The sequence below is a fragment of the Neofelis nebulosa genome, chromosome 7 (assembly GCF_028018385.1).
Source record: "Neofelis nebulosa isolate mNeoNeb1 chromosome 7, mNeoNeb1.pri, whole genome shotgun sequence".
NCBI classification, from domain to species: domain Eukaryota; kingdom Metazoa; phylum Chordata; class Mammalia; order Carnivora; family Felidae; genus Neofelis; species Neofelis nebulosa.
This window is the reverse complement of record NC_080788.1, coordinates 111,089,658-111,109,497: the sequence shown is the minus strand read 5'-3', so window position 1 is coordinate 111,109,497 and position 19,840 is coordinate 111,089,658. Positions and strand designations below refer to the sequence as shown.

The 19,840-nt window shown below is 39.0% G+C and overlaps 1 protein-coding gene and 1 long non-coding RNA gene across 2 annotated transcripts in view; one reads left to right on the top strand and one right to left on the bottom strand.

The window, feature by feature from the left end:
* The window catches only part of LOC131517333 (uncharacterized), a 69,961-nt gene extending 61,953 nt beyond the window's left edge, over positions 1–8,008 (bottom strand). Inside the window, exons 1-2 of the long non-coding RNA XR_009264528.1 lie at positions 7,544–8,008; positions 4,315–4,423 (exon numbers count right to left, since the gene is read on the bottom strand). This is a non-coding gene — a long non-coding RNA (uncharacterized LOC131517333). The remainder of the gene's footprint in view (positions 1–4,314; positions 4,424–7,543) is intronic.
* An 851-nt stretch (positions 8,009–8,859) lies between these two features.
* The window catches only part of SGPP1 (sphingosine-1-phosphate phosphatase 1), a 35,345-nt gene continuing 24,364 nt past the window's right edge, over positions 8,860–19,840 (top strand). The window contains exon 1 of the mRNA XM_058739271.1: positions 8,860–9,720. Coding sequence (XP_058595254.1) covers positions 9,022–9,720 — 699 coding nt within the window. The 5' untranslated portion in view covers positions 8,860–9,021. The remainder of the gene's footprint in view (positions 9,721–19,840) is intronic.

The window sequence follows — 19,840 nt, the reverse complement described above, 5'->3', positions numbered from 1 at the left end:
TTCCCCGCCAAACTGAGCTCTGTCGTTCCAGGGCTCAGCAACTCTCCCTCCCTTTGTCTTCCAGCCTTCCTGCTTTCTGAGCAGAGCTGTTAACTTATGACCTCCCAGATGCTAAGTCCCACTTGCTGTCGGAACACAGTCCGTCCGGCCCCTCCGCTTTTGCCAGCCAGACTCGGGGGCTCTGCTTGGCCGGCGAGCCGCCCCTCCGCCCCGGCTCCCTCCCGCCAGTCCGTGGAGCACGCACCGCCTCGCCGCCCTTCCTACCCTCTTCCGTGGGCCTCTCATCTGCGCTTGGCCCCGGAGACTCCGTTCTGCTAATCCTCTGGCGGTTTTCTGGGTTATTTAGGCAGGTGTAGGTGGAATCTAAGTGATCAGCAGGACGCGCGGTGAGCCCAGCGTCCTCCTATGCTGCCATCTTCCTCTCTCTCCTCAGCATCCAACTCTTGATTCTGGCACAGGTCGTGATCTCACAGTCGTGGGATCGAGCCTCATGTTGGGTTTGGGATTCTCATGGAGTCTACTTGGGATTCTCTCTCTCTGCCCCTCTCTGGCTCACACTCTCTCTCTCTCTCTCTCTCTCAAAATAAATAAATATGTAGAGTGTTTTTAAAAAAATGTTTTATTTATTTTTGAGAGAGTGAGTATGAGCAGGGGAGGGGCAGAGAGATAGATGGACAGAGGATCTGAAGCAGGCTCTGCTCTGACAGCATCGAAATCATGAACTGTGAGATCATGAGCTCAGCTGAAGTTGAACATTCAACCCACAGAGCCACCCAGGTGGCCCAAATAAACATTTAAAAAGATAAGAATAAATTAAAGATTAAAATCATATAATCATCTCAATAAATGTTGAGAAAGCATTTGACAAAATTCAGCCTTCATTTATGAATCAAAAAACTCAACAAAATCAGTATACTTGACCTAATAAAGACCATATATGACAAATACATAGGTAATATTACACTTAATGGTAAAAAAGTGAAAGCTTTCTCCTTTAAGATGAGAAATAAAACAAGAATGCCCACTCTCCCCACTTTTTAATTAAAAAAATGTTTTTAATGTTTATTTACTTTTGAGAGAGACAGAATGTGAGCGGGGGAGGGGCACACAGAGAGGGAGACACAGAATCCAAAGCAGGCTCCAGGCTCTGAGCTGTCAGCACAAAGCCTGACACAGGGCTCAAACTCACAAACCATGAGATCATGACCTGAGCCAAAGTCAGAGGCTCAACTGACTGAGCCACCCAGGTGCCCCTCTCCACTTTTTAATTTTTAAGTAATCTCTACACCCAATTGGAGCTCAGACTCACAATCCCGAGATCAAGAGTCACATGCTCTTCTGATAGAGCCAGTCAGGTGCCCCTCTCCCCAATCTTATTCAACATAGTATTTGCAGCCCTACCCACAGCAATTAGGCAAGAAAAGAAATAAAAGGCATACAAAAAGGAAGAAGTAAAACTGTCACTATTTGCAGATGACATAATACTATATATAGAAAACCCTAAAGACACTACCAAAAAACCGCTAGGAATAATTAATGACTTCAGTGAGGTTGCAGGATACAAAATTAATATACAAAAATCTCTTGCATTTCTATACACTAATAATGGACTATCAGAAAAAGAAATCAAGGCGTGCCTGGGCGGCTCAGTTGGTTAAGCATCTGACTTCGGCTCAGGTCATGATCTAAAGACTCAGGGGTTTGAGCCCTGCATCAGGCTCTCTGCTATCAGTGAGGAGCCTGCTTTGGATCCTCTGTCCCTCTCTCTCTGCCCCTCCCCTGCTTGTGCTCTTTTATCTCTCTCTCTCTCTCTCAAAAATAAATAAACATTTAAAAAAAGAGACAGAGAGGCACCTGGGTAGCTCAGTCAGTTAAGTGACTTCAGCTCAGGTTAAGATCTCACGGTTTGTGAGTTCGAGCCCCACATCAGGCTCTTTGCTGTTGTCACAGAGCTCACTTAGATCCTCTGTCTCCCTCTTTCTCTGTCCCTCTCCTGCTTGCACTCTCTCTCAAAAATAAACATTTAAAAAAGAGAGAGAGAAATCAAGAAAACAATCCCATTTACAACTGCATCAGAAAGAATAAAATACCTAGGAATAAAGTTAACCAAGGAGTAAAAGACCTGTACACTGAAAAATATGACTTGAAAGAAATTCAGGAAGTTATAAACAAATGGGAAGCTATTCCATGCACATGGATTTAAAGTATAAATATTGTTAAATGTCCATACTACCCAAAGGAATCTACAGATTCAATGCAAACCTCATCAAAATTCCAATGGCAGTTTTTACAGGACTAGAAACAAACAATCCTAAAATTTATACAGAATCACAAAAGATCCTGAATAGCCAAAATAATCTTGAGAAAGAACAAAGTCAGAGGTATCCCACTCCCTGATTTCAAATGATACTACAACGCTATAGCAATCAAAATAGTATGGTATTGGCATAAAAGCAGACACATAGATCAATGCATTAGGAAAGAGAGCTCAGAAATAAACCCACACATATAGGGCCAATTAATTTATGACAGAGAAGGCAAGAACATACAAAAGAGAAAGGATAGACTCTTTAATAAATGTTGTGCAGACAGGATGGCTACATGTAAAAGAATGAAACTGGACCACTATCTTGTACCGTTTATAAAAATTAACTCAATATGGATTAAAGATTTGAATGTTAAGACATGAAACCATAAAACTCCCAGAAGAAAACAGGCAGTAGGCTCCTTGACATCAGTATTAGTAATTTTTTTTTTTTTTTTTTTGGAACTGGCTCCAAAAGCAAAAACAAACAATTTGGACTACACCAAACTGAAAAGTTTCCGCATAGTGAAGGAAACCATCAGCAAAAGAAAAAGTAAACCTATCAAATGGGAGAAGATATTTTCAAATCATATACCTGATAAGGGGTTAATATCCAAAACATACTTAAAAATTCAGACAATTCATAACAAAAAAATTTAAAAAAAAATTTTTTTTTTAACGTTTTTATTCATTTTTGAGACATAGAGAGACAGAGCATGAATGGGGGAGGGTCAGAGAGAGGGAGACACAGAATCTGAAACAGGCTCCGGGCTCTGAGCGGTCAGCACAGGGGCCCGATGCGGGGCTTGAACTCACGGACCGCGAGATCGTGACCTGAGCCGAAGTCGGCGCTCAACCGACTGAGCCACCCAGGCGCCCCACAAAAAATTTTTTTAATGGGCAGAAGATCTGAATACACATTTTTTTCCAAAGAAGACATATAGAAGGCCAACAGGCACATGAAAAGATGCTCAATATTACCAATCATCAGGTAAATAAATGAAATATCATCACACATCTGTCAGAATAGATATTACAAAAAAGACAAGAAATAAAAGATTTAGGTGAGGATGTAGAGAAAAAGAAACTCTTGTAGACTGTTGATGGGAATGTAAATTTGTGCACCCACTATGGAAAACAGTATGAAGATTCCTAAAAAAATTAAAAATAGGCCTGCCATATGATGAAGAAATTCCACGCTGGGTTTTCTGTCTGAAGAAAAAGAAAACACTAAATTGAAAAGATATATGTACCCTTATGTTTGTTGCAGCATTAATTTATAGTAACTAAGATATAGAAACAACCTAAGTGTGCATTGATGGATTAATGTATAAAGATGTGGCATATAAATATAATGGAATACTAATCAGCTATTAAAAAGAATGAAATCATGCCATTTGCAACAATATGGATGGACCTTGAGGGTACTCTGCAAAAGAAATAGGTCAGACAGAGAAAGGCAAATACTACACGATCTTACTTGTATGTGGAACCTAAAAAACAAAACAACACAAAGCCTAGACTCCTAGATATAGAAACCAGACTGGTGGGTGCCAGAGAAGAAAGGAGATTGCTGGGGGGAGATATGGGTGACAGGGATCAAGAGGTACAAACTTTCAGGACTAAAATAAAAAAAGTCATGGGGATATAATGTACAGCATGGGGAATATAGTCAATAATACTGCATTAACTTTGTATGGTAATAGCTGGTAAAGAGACTTATTTTGGTGATTATTTTGCAATGTATACAAATGTTGAATTACCAAGTGGTACATCTGAAGCTAACATAATGTTGTCAAATATACCACAATTAAAAAAAAAAAAAAAAGAAAAGAAAAAAAAGGAAAAACAAAAAGAAAATATACCAAACACATTTTATAAATACTTTGACCAATGGCTAGTTTATAAAAACAATTTATGTTCTTCAGAAAATTAAATTAACCATTTTGATTAATGGAGCATTTAGTATATTACAAACATAGAAATATTAGGGGCAAATCAACACCTACCAAAATGTCTGGAATGATGAATGGGCAGATGTGGTTGGAGGTTTCAAGTCTTGAATTAAAAAAAAAAAAATCTTCTGATTTGGGTATACACGTGTATTACCAATCATTTCTAGAAAAGAAAAAGCCAAGAGCCAGATTTTAATAATAAGAAAACTGGAACTGGATAGAGACATTAACAAAGGGGGAAATTCTTAGGAAGAAAAAAATGGTTTTAAAAAAAGTACTATAAATTTGGGGTAAAATAAAACTGAGTATAAATGGTCTATATGGTAAGGAAAGAATTCCATGGTCATCTCAGCCAGCATGGACTAGAATTAAAGTGGGTGAGAGGCCATATATTTTTTTTGCCTAAAATACTCTCAGATCATTTTCTGTAAGGTTTTCTTCCTTCGAATCTTACTCTGGGAAAAGTGATTTGAAATGTTAGGGCATAGAAAACACAAAGCATAGAAAATTCCTTATCTGTTAATTACAAATTTTATGTTTATCACATTTTACTTACATTTGTGCTATGGTAGGCATCTTTTCAAGAATTCAGAGGAAATCCTATTTTTTAGAAAATAAAACTAATCAAAGATGCAGGATAAAATCAGTAGGTATTTATGCAAAGAATTAAAAAAACACATGTTTAATATTTCAAAAATAACAAATTCATATTCACCATTTATTGATGCCCATAATGCACTATGTACTGACATCTACATGTCAAGACTATTCTAGTGATAGTTAATAGTAATAATTTAGGCTAAATAGCTTGCAATATGTAAATTTTGTAGTTTAATGAATAAGAAATTAAGTTATATTCCAGGCTCAAAAAAATTATAATAAATATTCAGTTTAAAATAAGTATTATCATTTTCTTATTAAGTAATGTAGTTTTTTCCCTCCTAGTTTCATTGTATAATTGACGTAGAAGTCTGTATCAGTTTAAGGTGTATAACATAATGATTTATGTATATATTACAAAATGATAACCACAATTTTAGTTAACATCCATCAACTCACATAGTTACAAGTTTTTTTCTTCTGATGAGATTTTAAGATTATCTCAGTAACTTTCAAATATACAATACAATTTTAAATATATATTACTTAGAAGATGTATTTCTAAAGGTAAAATTCTTTGACTTCATTGTAAAATTAGTTCAATCAATGATTTATCTCAGCCCAATATGACAAAATACAACTTTATTTAAGTTAGTTGTGGAAGGCAAAATGACCAAGGCTAAGCCTATATATTGTGTTTCCCTACTACTTTTATGAAAGAAATGACAGCAATATTTTACCTTTGTATAGTTCATGTATCACAAAAAAGATTTCAATATTACATAAAGTTAAACTCAAGTACAGAGAAGGATCTAACAAAATTTAACATGTTAATTATGCAACATAAACTAAGACATTTGGCTTTGCAGGGAAGACACTGAATTACACCCAGATAATCATGTCATTACTTGGTAGCAATGTTTTTCTTTTTAAAAAATGTTTATGCTTTGTTATAAAAAATGCTTGCCACAGAAAGTTTATATTTGAATCTTTTGATATGGTTCAATTTCTGTTAAGTTTCAAGATGAAAAGTATCAGAGTGAGTGTAAACAGAATCCACCAGAACTATTCTTTTCATCATGGTGCTTTGGTGCTTTTGGCCTTGTCCTTATCATTAACAGATTTACAGCAGCAGCAGGACACTGTCAGCCTTTTCAAGTTTTGTCTTTTGACTTGCATTCTTTTCCTCTTCAGTGCAGTCAGAGGCCAAATTCCCACCTCCCCATCATCTTTGTCTCTGTATTGTCTTAAAAAAAATTTTTTTAATGTTTATTTTTAGAGAGAGAAAGACACACACACACAGAATGCAAGCAGGGCAGGGAGGCGGGGTGGGGCAGAGAGAGAGGCAGACACAGAACCCAAGGCAGGCTCTAGGCTCTGAGCTGTCAGCACAGAGTCCAATGCAGACTCGAACTCACGAGCCATGAGATCATGACCTGAGCTGAAGGCGGACGCTTAGCCAACTGAGCCACCCAGGTGCCCCTCTTTATTCTCTTTTAAAGAGGATATTACATTCTGACAAAATATGCCAGTGATGAAGTCATATTTTAGCCGTAGGATATAAATATCACCTCCTACTTTGTTTTATATGTTTTCCTCTTTCTCTGCTCTCTTTAGACTAATTAGTCCCCAGAATTGGAAATTCCTTGAATGAATCCGAATAATTCTTTATCTGAACAAGGGGCACTTGAGTGGCTCAGTCAGTTGAGCGTCTCTTGATTTTGGCTCACTCAGGTTGTGATCCCAGGGTTGTGGGATCCACGCTGAGCTTGGAGCGTGCTTGAGATTCTCTCCTTCTGTCCTTCTCCCCTGCTCGTACCTGCTCTCTCACTCTCTCTCTCTCTCTCACTCTCTCAAAAAACATTCAGCCTTTATAAACAAATGATTTTGACAGAAACCAGGCTCCTCCCACCTTTGTACAAGTTGCTCCTTGTTTTCAAATGCCAGCTAATCATCCATTTCACAGGACCATTCATAGATAACCTAATGCCACCTCTCTGCTTACTCCATGAAGTGATTGCTTGTGTCTGATTTATTTGATCCGTTTGGTATGTCTGGCTTTATGCCTTTGAATATACTCGCATGTTTTGTCTCCCTCACTAGATTATAAATGCCTCAATATTAGACACAATGTGTTCTAATCAAGGACGGACAATTATTTGCCTGCAGACCTATGAATTCAAATGAAATGCTTTAACTTTTTCCTAGTTCCAAAATCCTTTCCAAATCTCTTCCTTCTGATTCCCAGAACCATAGTCCAAGTTCCTGCCCCCATTCCCTCTCACCTGACTACTGCAATCATCTTCTAATTATTTACCTAGCCTTTGCTCTCTGACCTCTGGCAATTTACCTTCGATTTCCTTCTCAGTTATCTTTCTAAAGCAGTTCTGATGGTGTCACTCCCTAGGTTAAAAGCCCTCCATGGCTCTCCACTGCCTACAAATAAAATCTCCAGCTTGGCATTCAAGGTCTTTACAGTCTGGTCCCATCCCCTCTTTCTAACCCCATTCCAACCACTTACTCCTCCTACTGTGTATTCTATGAGCTACTGTTTATCAAATACATCTTTGCACATTCCTATCCCATCTTTCTTCATTTTCTGTCTTTCCTAAGATGAGTTTCTCCACCTACTCTCATCATGCTCTTTAATAAAGGATCCCAGCTTAAGAGGATTACTTCTTACCTGGCTTGTTGTCCCTAGTCAACTTGTTTCTTCTCCGTTCCAGAGCATGTTATCTCCATTTTAGCATTTTCCATTTATACTGTGAGCAACTTCAAGACAGAGATGATGATTTATTTATCTTCCTATGGCTATAGCGTAGCAAGTGAAGTGGGAGGAAGAGAATAATTTCCCTAGGAAATGAAGGAAATACTGCTAAAGACACAGGTAGGGGAAATTTCCCAACTTTCTTGGAAGAGGTTCAAATTCTTTAATTATTGACATCCACCTTACTTGAAGTAGCTTCTTGGAATTAAGAGTTCAGAGAATCTCTGGGGCACCTGGGTGGCTAGTCCAACTTTGGCTCAGGTCATGATCTCCTTGGTGGTGGGTTGGAGCCCCACCTGGGGCTCTGTGCTGACAGCTCAGAGCCAGGAGCCTGCTTCAAATTCTGTTATCTCCCTCTCTCTCTGCCCCTCTCCCATTTGTGTTCTTCTTTCTCTCTCTCTCTCTCAAAAATAAGTATTAAAAAAAAGTTCAGAGACTTTCTAATAAAAACTGTATTTTCTAGAAGTCAAGTTTGTAACTTTCCTGACATGGAAATTAAGACTAAATCAGCCTCTTCAAGCTCAAAAAATCTACAGCCTGCCTCCAGGAACCAATTAATTTCTTCTGTGCAACCCCACCTAGCTATTAGAATTTATTAAAATACTACATTTAAGTCAAGATAACTGTGATCTCTTATTTGATCAATGGTGCAGTATTGTCCTGGGATCTACATCTAATCTTGCCACCACTGGTCAATTGGCACGTGGCTTTCAGGACATGAGCCGTCAGAAACAGCTCTGTAATTACTTGTGATTACTTGAGTCGAACGATTCCGGGCCTATGGTGGTTATTTCGCCTTCATTCACCATTAAACACTTGATTCTGTGCCAGCAGGATGTCCGGGTGCTTGGCCACTCGCACCTCGGAGGCCGGCCCCCAGGGTCGTGGCCTCTCCGAACCAACGGTGGTCAGAGGCAAGCCGGCAGCATCAGCCGGAGGGAAACGAGGGCTGAAGTTGGAGAAGGGGGCGGACAAGGTCCGCCCGCCCGCCCAGCGCCGCGACGCCTGGCGGGTGTCAAGGCGAACCTCAACGCAGCCTCCCCGCTGAGCCTCAGCACCCCCACGCCGCCGGATGCGCTCGAGGCGGCCGCGCGCGGCCAGGCGCCCTCCCGGCGCGGCAGTGGGGGGCGGGGCTGGGCGCTGCGCGCGCCGGCGCGTGGAGGCCGCGGGCGGTGGCGGAGCGCGCGCGGCCTGGGAGGGGCGCGCGGGGCGGAGGCGCGCGGCGGCGGCGGCTGCGGCCTGTGGCGCCGTCACCGGGCAGAGCCGAGCGGGTCCGGCTAGGCGCTGCTGCCGCTGGCCAGGTGCGCGGGGACGATTCCAGGCTGCGCCAGGGTCCGGCCCGCCTTCCCGCCGCCGACGTCCTCCCGTCTGCGGGCCGCCAGGGTCCCGTTATCATGTCGCTGAGGCAGCGCCTGGCCCAGCTGGCTCGCCGTCTGCAGGAGCCGCAGAAAGTGGCCCGTTTCCAGCGGCTGTGCGGGGTGGAAGCGCTGCCTCGCCGCTCCGCCGCTCCCGCCACCGATCCGAGGGAGGATGAGAAGGCGGAGGCGCCCCTAGCCGGAGACGCCCGGCGCCGAGAGCCGCAGCCTGGGGCGTCTGCAGGCCCCCAGCCGCCCGGGAACGACCGCAATCAGTGTCCCGCCAAGCCCGGCGGCGGCGGCGGCGCCCCCAACGGCGTGCGGAACGGGCTGGCGACCGAGCTGGGCCCGGCCTCGCCGCCGCGCGTGGGGGCCCTGCGCCGCAACTCGCTGACGGGCGAGGAGGGTGAGCTGGCCCACGTGAGCAACTGGCCGCTCTACTACCTGTTCTGCTTCGGCACCGAGCTGGGCAACGAACTCTTTTACATCCTGTTCTTCCCCTTCTGGATCTGGAACCTGGACGCCCTGGTGGGCCGGAGGCTCGTGGTCATCTGGGTGCTGGTCATGTACCTGGGCCAGTGCACCAAGGACATCATCCGCTGGCCGCGGCCCGCCTCGCCGCCCGTGGTCAAGTTGGAGGTCTTCTACAACTCCGAGTACAGCATGCCCTCCACCCATGCCATGTCCGGCACCGCCATCCCCATCTCCATGATCCTCCTCACCTACGGCCGCTGGCAGGTAAGGGTCCCTTGTCTGTCGTCTGCTCAGCCTTGGAGAGTTAAACTACCCAGAGTTGTCTTCACTCCCCGTAGTTATGTTAATTTGGCCGTTCCCCTCCCAAACCTCTCTTTCCGCGGGATTTCACAGTCCCCGCAAACAGGCCTTTTCTAGGTTTTAAAAAATTAAATGATCCGGGAAAACTTGAGAGACTTAGCTGTCAAACTGTATTCTAATAACAGCGCCTTTCTTAGAACCCAAAGGAAACGCTATTCGTGGAGTAACATCATTGAGCTTTGGTTGAGTTTTTAAAATGGTTTTAATTCTTGTGATGCACAGAATATAATTGTAATGAAGTATGATGTTCTTACACTTAACCAAGACCCAGTTTCACCATAATGATGCCTTGCCCCAGACTAATTCTGCCAGGCCTGGGTAAAGTCTTGAGCTTTATTTACTGAGACAGTGTTTATAAAACCGTCGTGTAATTGCAAAACAAACATGGTCGTTCAAGGCTATGAAGAAATGAATTTTAAACGAAGGCCACTGTTTATGGAAGTGAATGGAAGGCAGCCTGAGTTATCCTTTTTAGGGGTGTGGCTGCTAATTTGCTGTTGGATACAAAGTTTAATTAATCTCCTAAATCACTGATTTGTAGTATCAGTTGTTGAGCTATTATAGTATTACTGTTTCATTAGCTTTGAAAGTGCATACTTTTATTACAGTTTTTCTTAAAATCAGGGCTCTTGGTCAGACTAGTGGGTTTATAAAAATGACACGTAACGACAGCAAGGACAGCCTGACAATCGGGGATGAGTTTCTAATGGGAAATATCTTATATTTTGCTTCCTTCTTTTGGCCTCCCATTTTTCACTCTTTCATGTTACTTAGGTTTGAATACTGATTCTCTTTTTTATAGAAGCAACATTTATTTTAGACTGCTATCTTGTTTTATCCATCTTTTAAAAATTGTAAGGAGCTTTGTTCCTACTGTAGACCAGTCCCTTATTTTAAGAATAAACTTAGTAATCATGGAGAATCTAAAGAATTAGACATCCTCAATTTTTTTTTTTCCATCAGAGCACGAAATCATCTTAAATTGAGATATACTCAATTCTGTGTAAAACTCCATTATGTTAAGCTTACTCATGCCAGATTTAATTGCAGTATAATGTCTTATCCCCATGGGCACTTCTGTGCAGTACATCTCTCTTACAGTATCATGCAAAATATGTAATGTGCAGAGTAAGAATGACAGAATTACGACAGAAGAGTACCATGGACAATTATTTTTTCCTATTTAGCCAAAGGCGACATAGGTGATACTCAAAATTGTAAAATAGTGCTGCCTATTTTGCATGAAAGATAAATATCATGTTTTATTTGATCTAAATATTTTAGAATTTAAGATTGTCATTGATTTATGTTTGGCATATTTACTGGTTAGCTAATGATGTTTGTCTTATTTTCACGAGACTTTCAGGAAAAAACTGTAACTGTAGGGTCTTTTATAATTCCTCAATGAGTAGCTATGTTGCATGGTGTTACTATTAGAGTCCAAGTAAAAAAAAAAAAAAGGTTATTTTTTGCTCACTTATTCAAAGCACGTGCTAACAGAAAGTCTGAAAACTGTACTGCTGATGATTTATGAATTGTAGATATTGGTATTGTAATATTTCAGGGTTATTTGAATTCTTAGAAAAAGCTTACATTATAGTTTTGGACAACCTAGTATGTTTAATTCAAAGTTTGAGGAATTCGTATATCGTACAATTTTATAAATTTAGCTAGACACGACTTTAAAAATCACCTACTCTCAAACTGTATTTTACATATGTGGAGACTGAACTATTAGAATTAATCTTGTAAAATTAAATTTCTTATTTTAGATTTTTTTACTTTAAATTCGAGTAAACTTCTAAATTCGAATAATTGTCTATCTTTTGGTTATAGAAGAAAGGCTCCCTTGTATGGAAGTTCTGTGTTTATAAATGTTTTTAATAACCTAGTATGAAAAACAAAATGCTTTTTTACTTTTTACTTTTTTTTATGTTTACTTTTGAGAGAGAGAGAGAGAGAGACAAAGGTGAGTGGGAGAGGGGCAGAGAGAAAGAGAGACACAGAATCCAAAGCAAGCTCCAGGCTCTGAGCTGTCAGCACAGAGCCCGTTGCCGGGCTCAAACACATGAACTGTGAGATCATGACTTGAGCCAATGTCTGATGCTCAATTGACTGAGCCACCCAGGCGCCCCAACTTTTTTACTCTTTAAAAAAATCCTGTTATAATTGAAAACAAAAGTACCTTCCTTTGCTTAAGCTGTTTTGGTCCTACTCTCTGTCAGTTAGTATTGTAGTAGTTTGGAGGCTTATATCTTCAGGAGTGTGTAATGAAAAAATGATACTGGAAACTGGGGTAAGAATTCAGCAATGAAAGCCTGGTGTTTTTCTAATTAATAGTAGTTTGGGTTGATAGTCCTGTCTATCTGCTGGGCCCCTAGTGCTTATTCAGGACAAGTGTGGTTATTTCTATATGCCTGGGATGCTGAAACATCTCTGGAAACAGTTCTCTCACATACCATCCTTTTGGTGTGGAATAACTGCTCCCTGCCAATTAATGTGAAATCAGCTTTTGAAATCTGCTCAAGATTGACTTCCTATAAAGAGTATCCTCCCCCCCCCCCATTTTTTGGCTGTTTAAAAAAAAATTTTTTTAAGTTTATTTATTTTGAGAGAGACAGAGACCGTGCAAGTGGGGGAGGAGCAGAGAGAGCTGGGGAGAGAGAGAATCCCAAGCAGGCTCCATGCTGCCATTGCAGAGCCCCAAGTGGGACTTGAACTCATTAAACCTTGAGATCCTGATATGAGCCAAACCAGGAGTCTGATGCTTAACCCACCGAACCTACCAAGTGCCCCTACACAGAGCCTTTTTATTTTTAATTAACCCCTTCTGTTTCATTAATCCTCATTTATTCTTAAAATGACCATAGACCAACAAAATTACTTCAGGCTTGTTGAAAGTGCAGGTTTCTATCCCTACTCTCAGAGATTCTGATCCATTAGCTAGCTAAGTGAGGTCTATTGCATTTTACTGAAGTTTCCCAAAGATTTCTGATGAAAAAAAAAAGTATTTTCTTAAACCCCTAATAAGTAAAATTAACTCTTGATCCTTAAAATATATTTTGTATTTCTCCAACATTGTTGTCTCACCTTTTTTGCAATTCCAGTCTTTGAATCTTTTTAAGGTATGTTATATCAAAAGAGAGATCGGAACAGTATGACTCCAAGCAGTTATTTGATATTAGAAGAATTTTTTTTCATGCTGATGCAAGATAGAAAGTGTATGGCATTTCCAGGTATTAAGTAACTTGAAATCCATTAGCCAGGATAATAATTACTGCTTTCATATTATTTGTTGGAATTTTTTTGTAGCCTGAATTGGGAAAAAATAAGAAATCAGGAGCATTAGGTACTAAGAACATGGTCCTTTGAAGAATAATCTAAAATTAAAAGTAAAGTACTCCTTTTGTACTTATTTTTGCATGTTCTTTCCAAAAATAAAAATTCTTAATTTTTAAATAATATTGCATATGAGTTCTAATTATATACTTGATTTAATGACGTTAAGAAAGTTTTTAGATTAATCTCATTTTAAAAAATTGTCACCATCATACACTTTATAGCCAAACCCATTCCCAACTGGTCCATATGCTCTCACTAATTTTAATAATAATAATAGTAATTCTAGTGTTAACATGTATGAAGGTTAGACATTTTTTAAAATGTCTGTTACCTGATTTAGTCTACTTTTATAACTTCCCAATGTTTGGTCCTACTATTAATACAAGTTTACAGATCAGGAAAGTAAGGTAGAGGAAGATTAATTTATTCAAAGTAACATAGCTAGTAAGTCTCACAGGGAAAATTTAAATCTTACAGACTTCAGGGGTACCTGGGGGGCTCAGTCTATTAAGCGTTCAACTTTGGCTCAGGTCATGATCTCAACTGGTTCAGGTCATGATCTCATGGTCCGTCCGTGAGTTTGCGCTCAGCGTCAGGCTCTGTGCTGACAGCTCAGAGCCTGGAGCCTGCTTCGGATTGTGTTACCTCTCTTTATGTCTCTCCATAGCTCATGCTCTATCTTTCTGTCTCAAAAATAAATAAACATTAGAAAAAAATTTTTAATCTTACAGACTCCAGAGCTTATGCAAAAATTCTTTTGAAATCACACTGTGTGATTTTTAAAGAATCTTTTCAATAATAAATATTTTTGAAATAGGATTGTGTCAAACTACACAAACAGCTTTTTAGAAGCTTGAGAAGCTTTTAGAAACATGCCTTGAGAAGATAATATGTGTGTATATAAATACATATGCAATAGCCACAAATATTTATGTTTTAAACATGTATTAAGTTGTTGACTGAAATCAGTGCTGATTTTTCTCACCCTTCCTTTTCCTCTATTTTTCTAATATAAATAAAAAATTCAGTAAATATAATAAGAGCTTTGGAAAAGAAAAACACATAAGATATTAAAATATAGTTTATTGTAAATAATAAAGATATCTGTGAGGTCATGAAAAAATAAAAGGAATGCAAGAAGAACTACAAAAGTGGGTCAGTAATGACAAAAGCTAGAAAAGGCTTCAAGAGCCAAGGAAAACTGATCACACTGGTAATTCTGGGAAGAAACACAGTTCATTAAAAAATCAAATTGGTTTGCTCTTTGATTTCTTTTTACCTCATATCATACTTGTGTTTGAAATGCACATTTTCCTGATTTTGTAAGCGCTTACTATTAATCCTTCCTTTAAAAATAATTGAATTTATTTGTTTGAGTAGGGCATACTTAATAGAAAATTTAATATTTACATGAAAATATGAAGAGGAGAGTACATTTCTTTTCTTTTTCTATTCCAAAGCTACCAGAATCTCTTTTCCAGAAGAATTCATTGTTCTAAGTCTGTTGTTTAGCCTTCTGGAGAATCTTTACTTTTGTAGACATATATCTATATAGTTTATTTTTCATACAAATGGTAGCATACTATACTTTTCTGGACCTTGCTTTTTTCATTTAGAAATATATTGTGGGAAGATTTTCCTTTTCTTTTACCCAGCAGTTAATGAGTACTAACTTTTTGTGCTTAACAGTTGTTTTAAATGCTTTACATGACTTAATTGTTTTAATCCCCCTAAAATCCTCAGAGTATTATCACCTATTTGCAGAAAAAGAAATTGAGGTAGAGGGAAATTAAGTAATTTGCTCCAGTTGACTCTTACAAGTACCTAACAGACCCTGGATTCAAACCTAGAGAATTTAAAAGATTTTTTTTTTTTAATCTTTATTTAGTTTTGAGAGAGACAGAGACAGAGCAAGAGCAGGAGAGGGGCAGAGATAGAGGGAGACACCGAATCTGAAGCAGGCACCAGGCTCTGAGCTGTCAGCACAGAGTCCAACGCAGGGCTTGAAATCACAAATCGCGAGATCATAACCCGAGATGAAGTCGGACGCTTAACCGACAGAGCCACCCAGGCACCCCTAAATTTAGCTGCAAAACACTATGCTACTGTATTATATTGTCTCTCCGTGTTAGCACTTTCCATTTTATATATATATATATATATATATATATATATATATATATATATATATATGTATGTGTATATGTATATATATATGTATATGTATATATGTGTGTGTGTGTATATACACACACACACACACACACACACACACACACACACACATACATGTATATATACATTTTTTTTTAACAGTTTGAGATCAGAGCGCGAGCATGTGTGCATGCGTAAGCATACACAAGCAGGGGACGGGCAGAAAGAGAGGAAGATAGAATCCCAAGCAGGCTCCACACTGTCAGCATGGAGCCTGAACTGCCTGAGTGGAAGTCAGCTGCTTAACTGACTGGGCCACCCAGGCACCCCGGCACTTTCCATACTGTATAGATAGCTGTATTAATTTTTTCACATTTACATTACTTTCCAATATATTAACATAGTGTAATTTATTTAGTAGGTTGACTGTTTCAGTACTGTGTATTCAAAGATTTCTCATTTTTTTTCCTATTAGATTGCTGGCATTTTACTTACTGATTTTTTTTTTTAAATTATACCTTTGGGTGTCTGGGTGGCTCACTGTTGGGAGATTGAGCCCCACATGGGGCTCTGTGCTGTGCGTGTAGCCTGCAAAGATTCTCACTCTTCTCCCTCCACCCCTCCCCTGTTTGCTTTGTGCATGCGTGCACACTCTCTCTCTAATAAAAAAAAAATTAAAAAAAATTAAACTATACCTCTTGGGTTTTCCTTTTTCTTTTTAAACTGCTGTTCTGCCTTCAAATAATGTTCTATTTCAAGTATAGCCTAAGAAGCTTGCAATGGTATACTTTCATTTTCCCTCTCTCTTTTTTTATTATTGTTGTCATACACTTTACATCTACGTATGTTATAAAACTCACAATAATACATTTTTGTGTAATGTTCCAGCATTTCTAGAAATTTTTTTTTCTCCCCTCTTCCTCTGTCTCCCTCCAGATCTTAGAAATTCAGTTTCATGTATGTTAAATTGTTTAACACTGGTCACTCACAGATCACTGATGTGATGGTGATGATGATGATGATGATGATGATGATGAGTGCAATGTTTTTGCTCTTGATGCTTCGTTTTAGATCATCTCTATTGCCATAACTTCCAGTTCACTGATCTTTTCTTCTGCAGTATCTGATTTTCTGGTGGACTCAAGTAGGATGGGATATATTTTCACATACTATATATTTTATATCTAGAAGCTCCAATTAGATGTTTTTTTAATCTTCCTTTTTTCCTGCTCATTATGTTCTTATTTCTTTTATATTCTTGAATATAATATTTTATTTTATTTTTAATGTTCATTTATTTTTGAGGGGGGAGGAGGGGCAGAGAGAGAGGGAGACACAGAACTCGAAAACCGGCTCTAGTCTCCAAGCTGTCAGCACAGAACCCGACTCGGGCTTGACCTCACAAATTGTGAAATCATGACCTGAGCCAAAGTCGGACGCTTAAGCGGCTGAGCCACTCACATGCCCCTTGAGTATAAGATTAAAAAAAAAAAAAAGAAAAAAAAATTTTTAATGTTTATTCATTTTTGAGAGATAGAGCATGAGTGGGGTAGGGGCAGAAAGAGAGGGAGACACGGAGTCCGAAGAAGGCTCCAGACTCTGAGCTGTCAGCACAGAGTCCCACATGGAGCTCAAACTCATGGACCGCGAGATCATGACCTGAGTGGAAGTTAAGTCAGACATTTAACTGACTGAGCTACCCAGACGCCCCTGAGTATAAGATTTTCATAACTGTTTTAAAGTTCTTATCCACTAGTTTCATCATCTTTGTCATCTTTGTGTGGTTCTAATATTTCTCCTGGTTATGGATTATATTATTCTGCTTCTTTGGTAATTTTTAAGAGTTTTAGATTTTGTTGTATTCCTTTAAATAATGTTGGACTTTGTTGTGGTTACAGTGTAATGTTTTTAAGCTTGCATTACAAGCTTGCATTAAACATTACAGTTTAATGTTTTAAGCTAGAGAGAGTCCAGAATAACCATAGGTTAGAGCTAATTTGTCCTCACTGCTAAGGCCATAAGATTCTTATTTTTTTTAAAGATTTTTTTTTTTTTTTAAATAATCTCTACACCCAACATGGGGCTTGAGTTTAAAATCCCCGAGATCAAGAGCTTGTTCTTTGTAAGGACTGAGCCAGCCAGGTGCCCCAAGCAATAACCTTCTAAAGAGTACCCAGTTCCCTTAGTACTCTGCTGGGTAGGAAAGTGATTCCAGGCCTGTGTGAACTTTGGGAATTGATTGGCCTACTGTTTTCTGGTATTTTTTTCTCCCATCCTTGTGGACTTTCACCCCATGCATGCACAGATTAATACTCAGCAAACTATTTGCAGAGACCCCCTACAGATCTTCTGGACTTGTGCGATTCCTCTCTCCAGTGTTCTGTCCTGCAAACTAATAGCTGCCTTGGCCTCTGGAAATTCCAGTCTTCTTCCCCTTAACTCAGTGAGACTGCTAGACTTTGTTTTGGTTCCTCCTCCCATGATGCTATGGCCTGGAAACTGCCTCCAGCAGCAACCTAGGGCAATCGTAGGGCCCATCTCATTTGTTTCCCTTTTCTCATGAATTACAGTTCTGTGCTGCTTGTTTTCCAGTATCTGAAAATGGTTGTTTTATATAATTTGTCTCATTTTCTGGATGTTTACAATGGAACAGCTGTACTTACAACAGTTAATCCTTTATGGGCAGAAACAAATCCTCTCACCTCTACTTACTGGTTTTTGTTTTTTATATTAAAAAATGTATTGAGATGTAATTCATGTACCATACAGTTCACCCATTTAAATTATGCAATTCTAGCTTTCAATAGGGGTGGCTCAGTTGATGAAGCATCAGACTTTGGCTCAGGTCATGATCTCATGGTTCATTAGTGCAAGCCCCACTTTGGGCTGTGTGCTGACAGCTCAGAGTCTGGAGCTTGCTTCAAACTCTGTGTCTCCCTCTCTCTGCCCCTCCCCCATTCTTGCTCTGTTTGTGTCTCTCAAAAATAAATAAACATTAAAAAAATAAAAAAAATACCTTTCAATATATTCATAGAGTTGTGCAACCATCATCACAGTCAATTTTAGAACATTTTCTACCACTCAAAGGAATCCCATACTCATAGCAGTCATTCCCCATTTCCCCCCAATTTCTAGGTAACCCTAGACAACCACTAATCCACTTTATGTCTCTATAGATTTGCCTACTCTGGACATTTCATATAAATGGGAACATAAAATATTTAGTCTGTTGCTGGCTTCTTTCACTTAGCATGTTTTAAGATTCATCTGTATTATATCATGTATCAGTACTTCATTCCTTTTTATTGCTAAGTAATCTTCCATCAGATAGATATACCACATTTTATTTATCCTTTCATTTGCTGGTAGACATTTGGTTTTACTTTATTTTGAATAATGTTGCTATGGATATTTTTGTATAAATTTTTGCATGGACATATGCTTTTGTTTCTCTTGGGTTACTTTTTGCTTTTTGAAGCCCTTTATATTGTGTTCAAATTAGCCTTTTGTCTGTGTGTGATTTAGAAATACGTGTTCCTACATTGTTACTTCTGCTTTTTTGTTTTTCAAGCAGAATTATTTTCTTTTTATATGTCAGTCTTTTGTTTCGTGGTTTCTAGGTTTTGTGTAATATTTAGAATAGTCTTCTACCATGATTTGTTGTAGTACTTTTATGGTTTTTGTTTTTGTTTTTTTTATGCTTAAAAGATGGCTTTGAACCATCTCTTGCTTTGAGTAAGGAATCTAATATTTCCCAATGGCACCATTTATTGAATAGTCCATTTTCCCCTGACTTTAACTGTCACTTTTTTTTTAAGTTTATTTATTTATTTTGACAGAGAGAGTGCAAGTGCACACACAAATGAGCACAAGTGGAGGCAGAAAGAGAGGGAGAGAATCCCAAGCAGCTCTGTGCTATCAGCACAGAGCCTGATTGGCGGCTTGATCTCAAGAATCATGAGATCATGACCTGAGCCAAAATCAAGAGTCTGATGCTTAACTTACTGAGCCACCCAGGTGCCCCTGTATTAATCACAGATTAAATACAGGTATATATTGGGGTCTGTATCCATATTTTTTACTTCGAATTGATACATCTGCTATTTGTGTGCAAGTTCCATACTATTATATTTACTATAGCTTTATAATATTTTTTCACTTATTCTTGCTGTTTTTATTTGTTTATACAGTCTTCTGTATGTACTTTAGATTTTGTTTTTCTAGTTCCAAAAGAAAAATCCTTTTGCTGTTTTACTAAAAAGATAAAATCATACTTTCATGTTTAAATCTTTGATCTACCTTTAGTGGTTTTGGTATATGTTGTGAGAAATGGGTCTGATGTATTTTTTTCATATTGATAATTAAGCTAATACTATTTTTGAATAGTTCATCCTTTCTCCCCTTATCTGTAATCCCACTTTGTTACATACCAAGTTTCTATAAGTGTATGGCTGTGATTCTGGGTTTTGTATTCTGTTTCACTGGTCTCTTTTATTTGTCTGTCTCTTTATCAATATCATCGTCATGC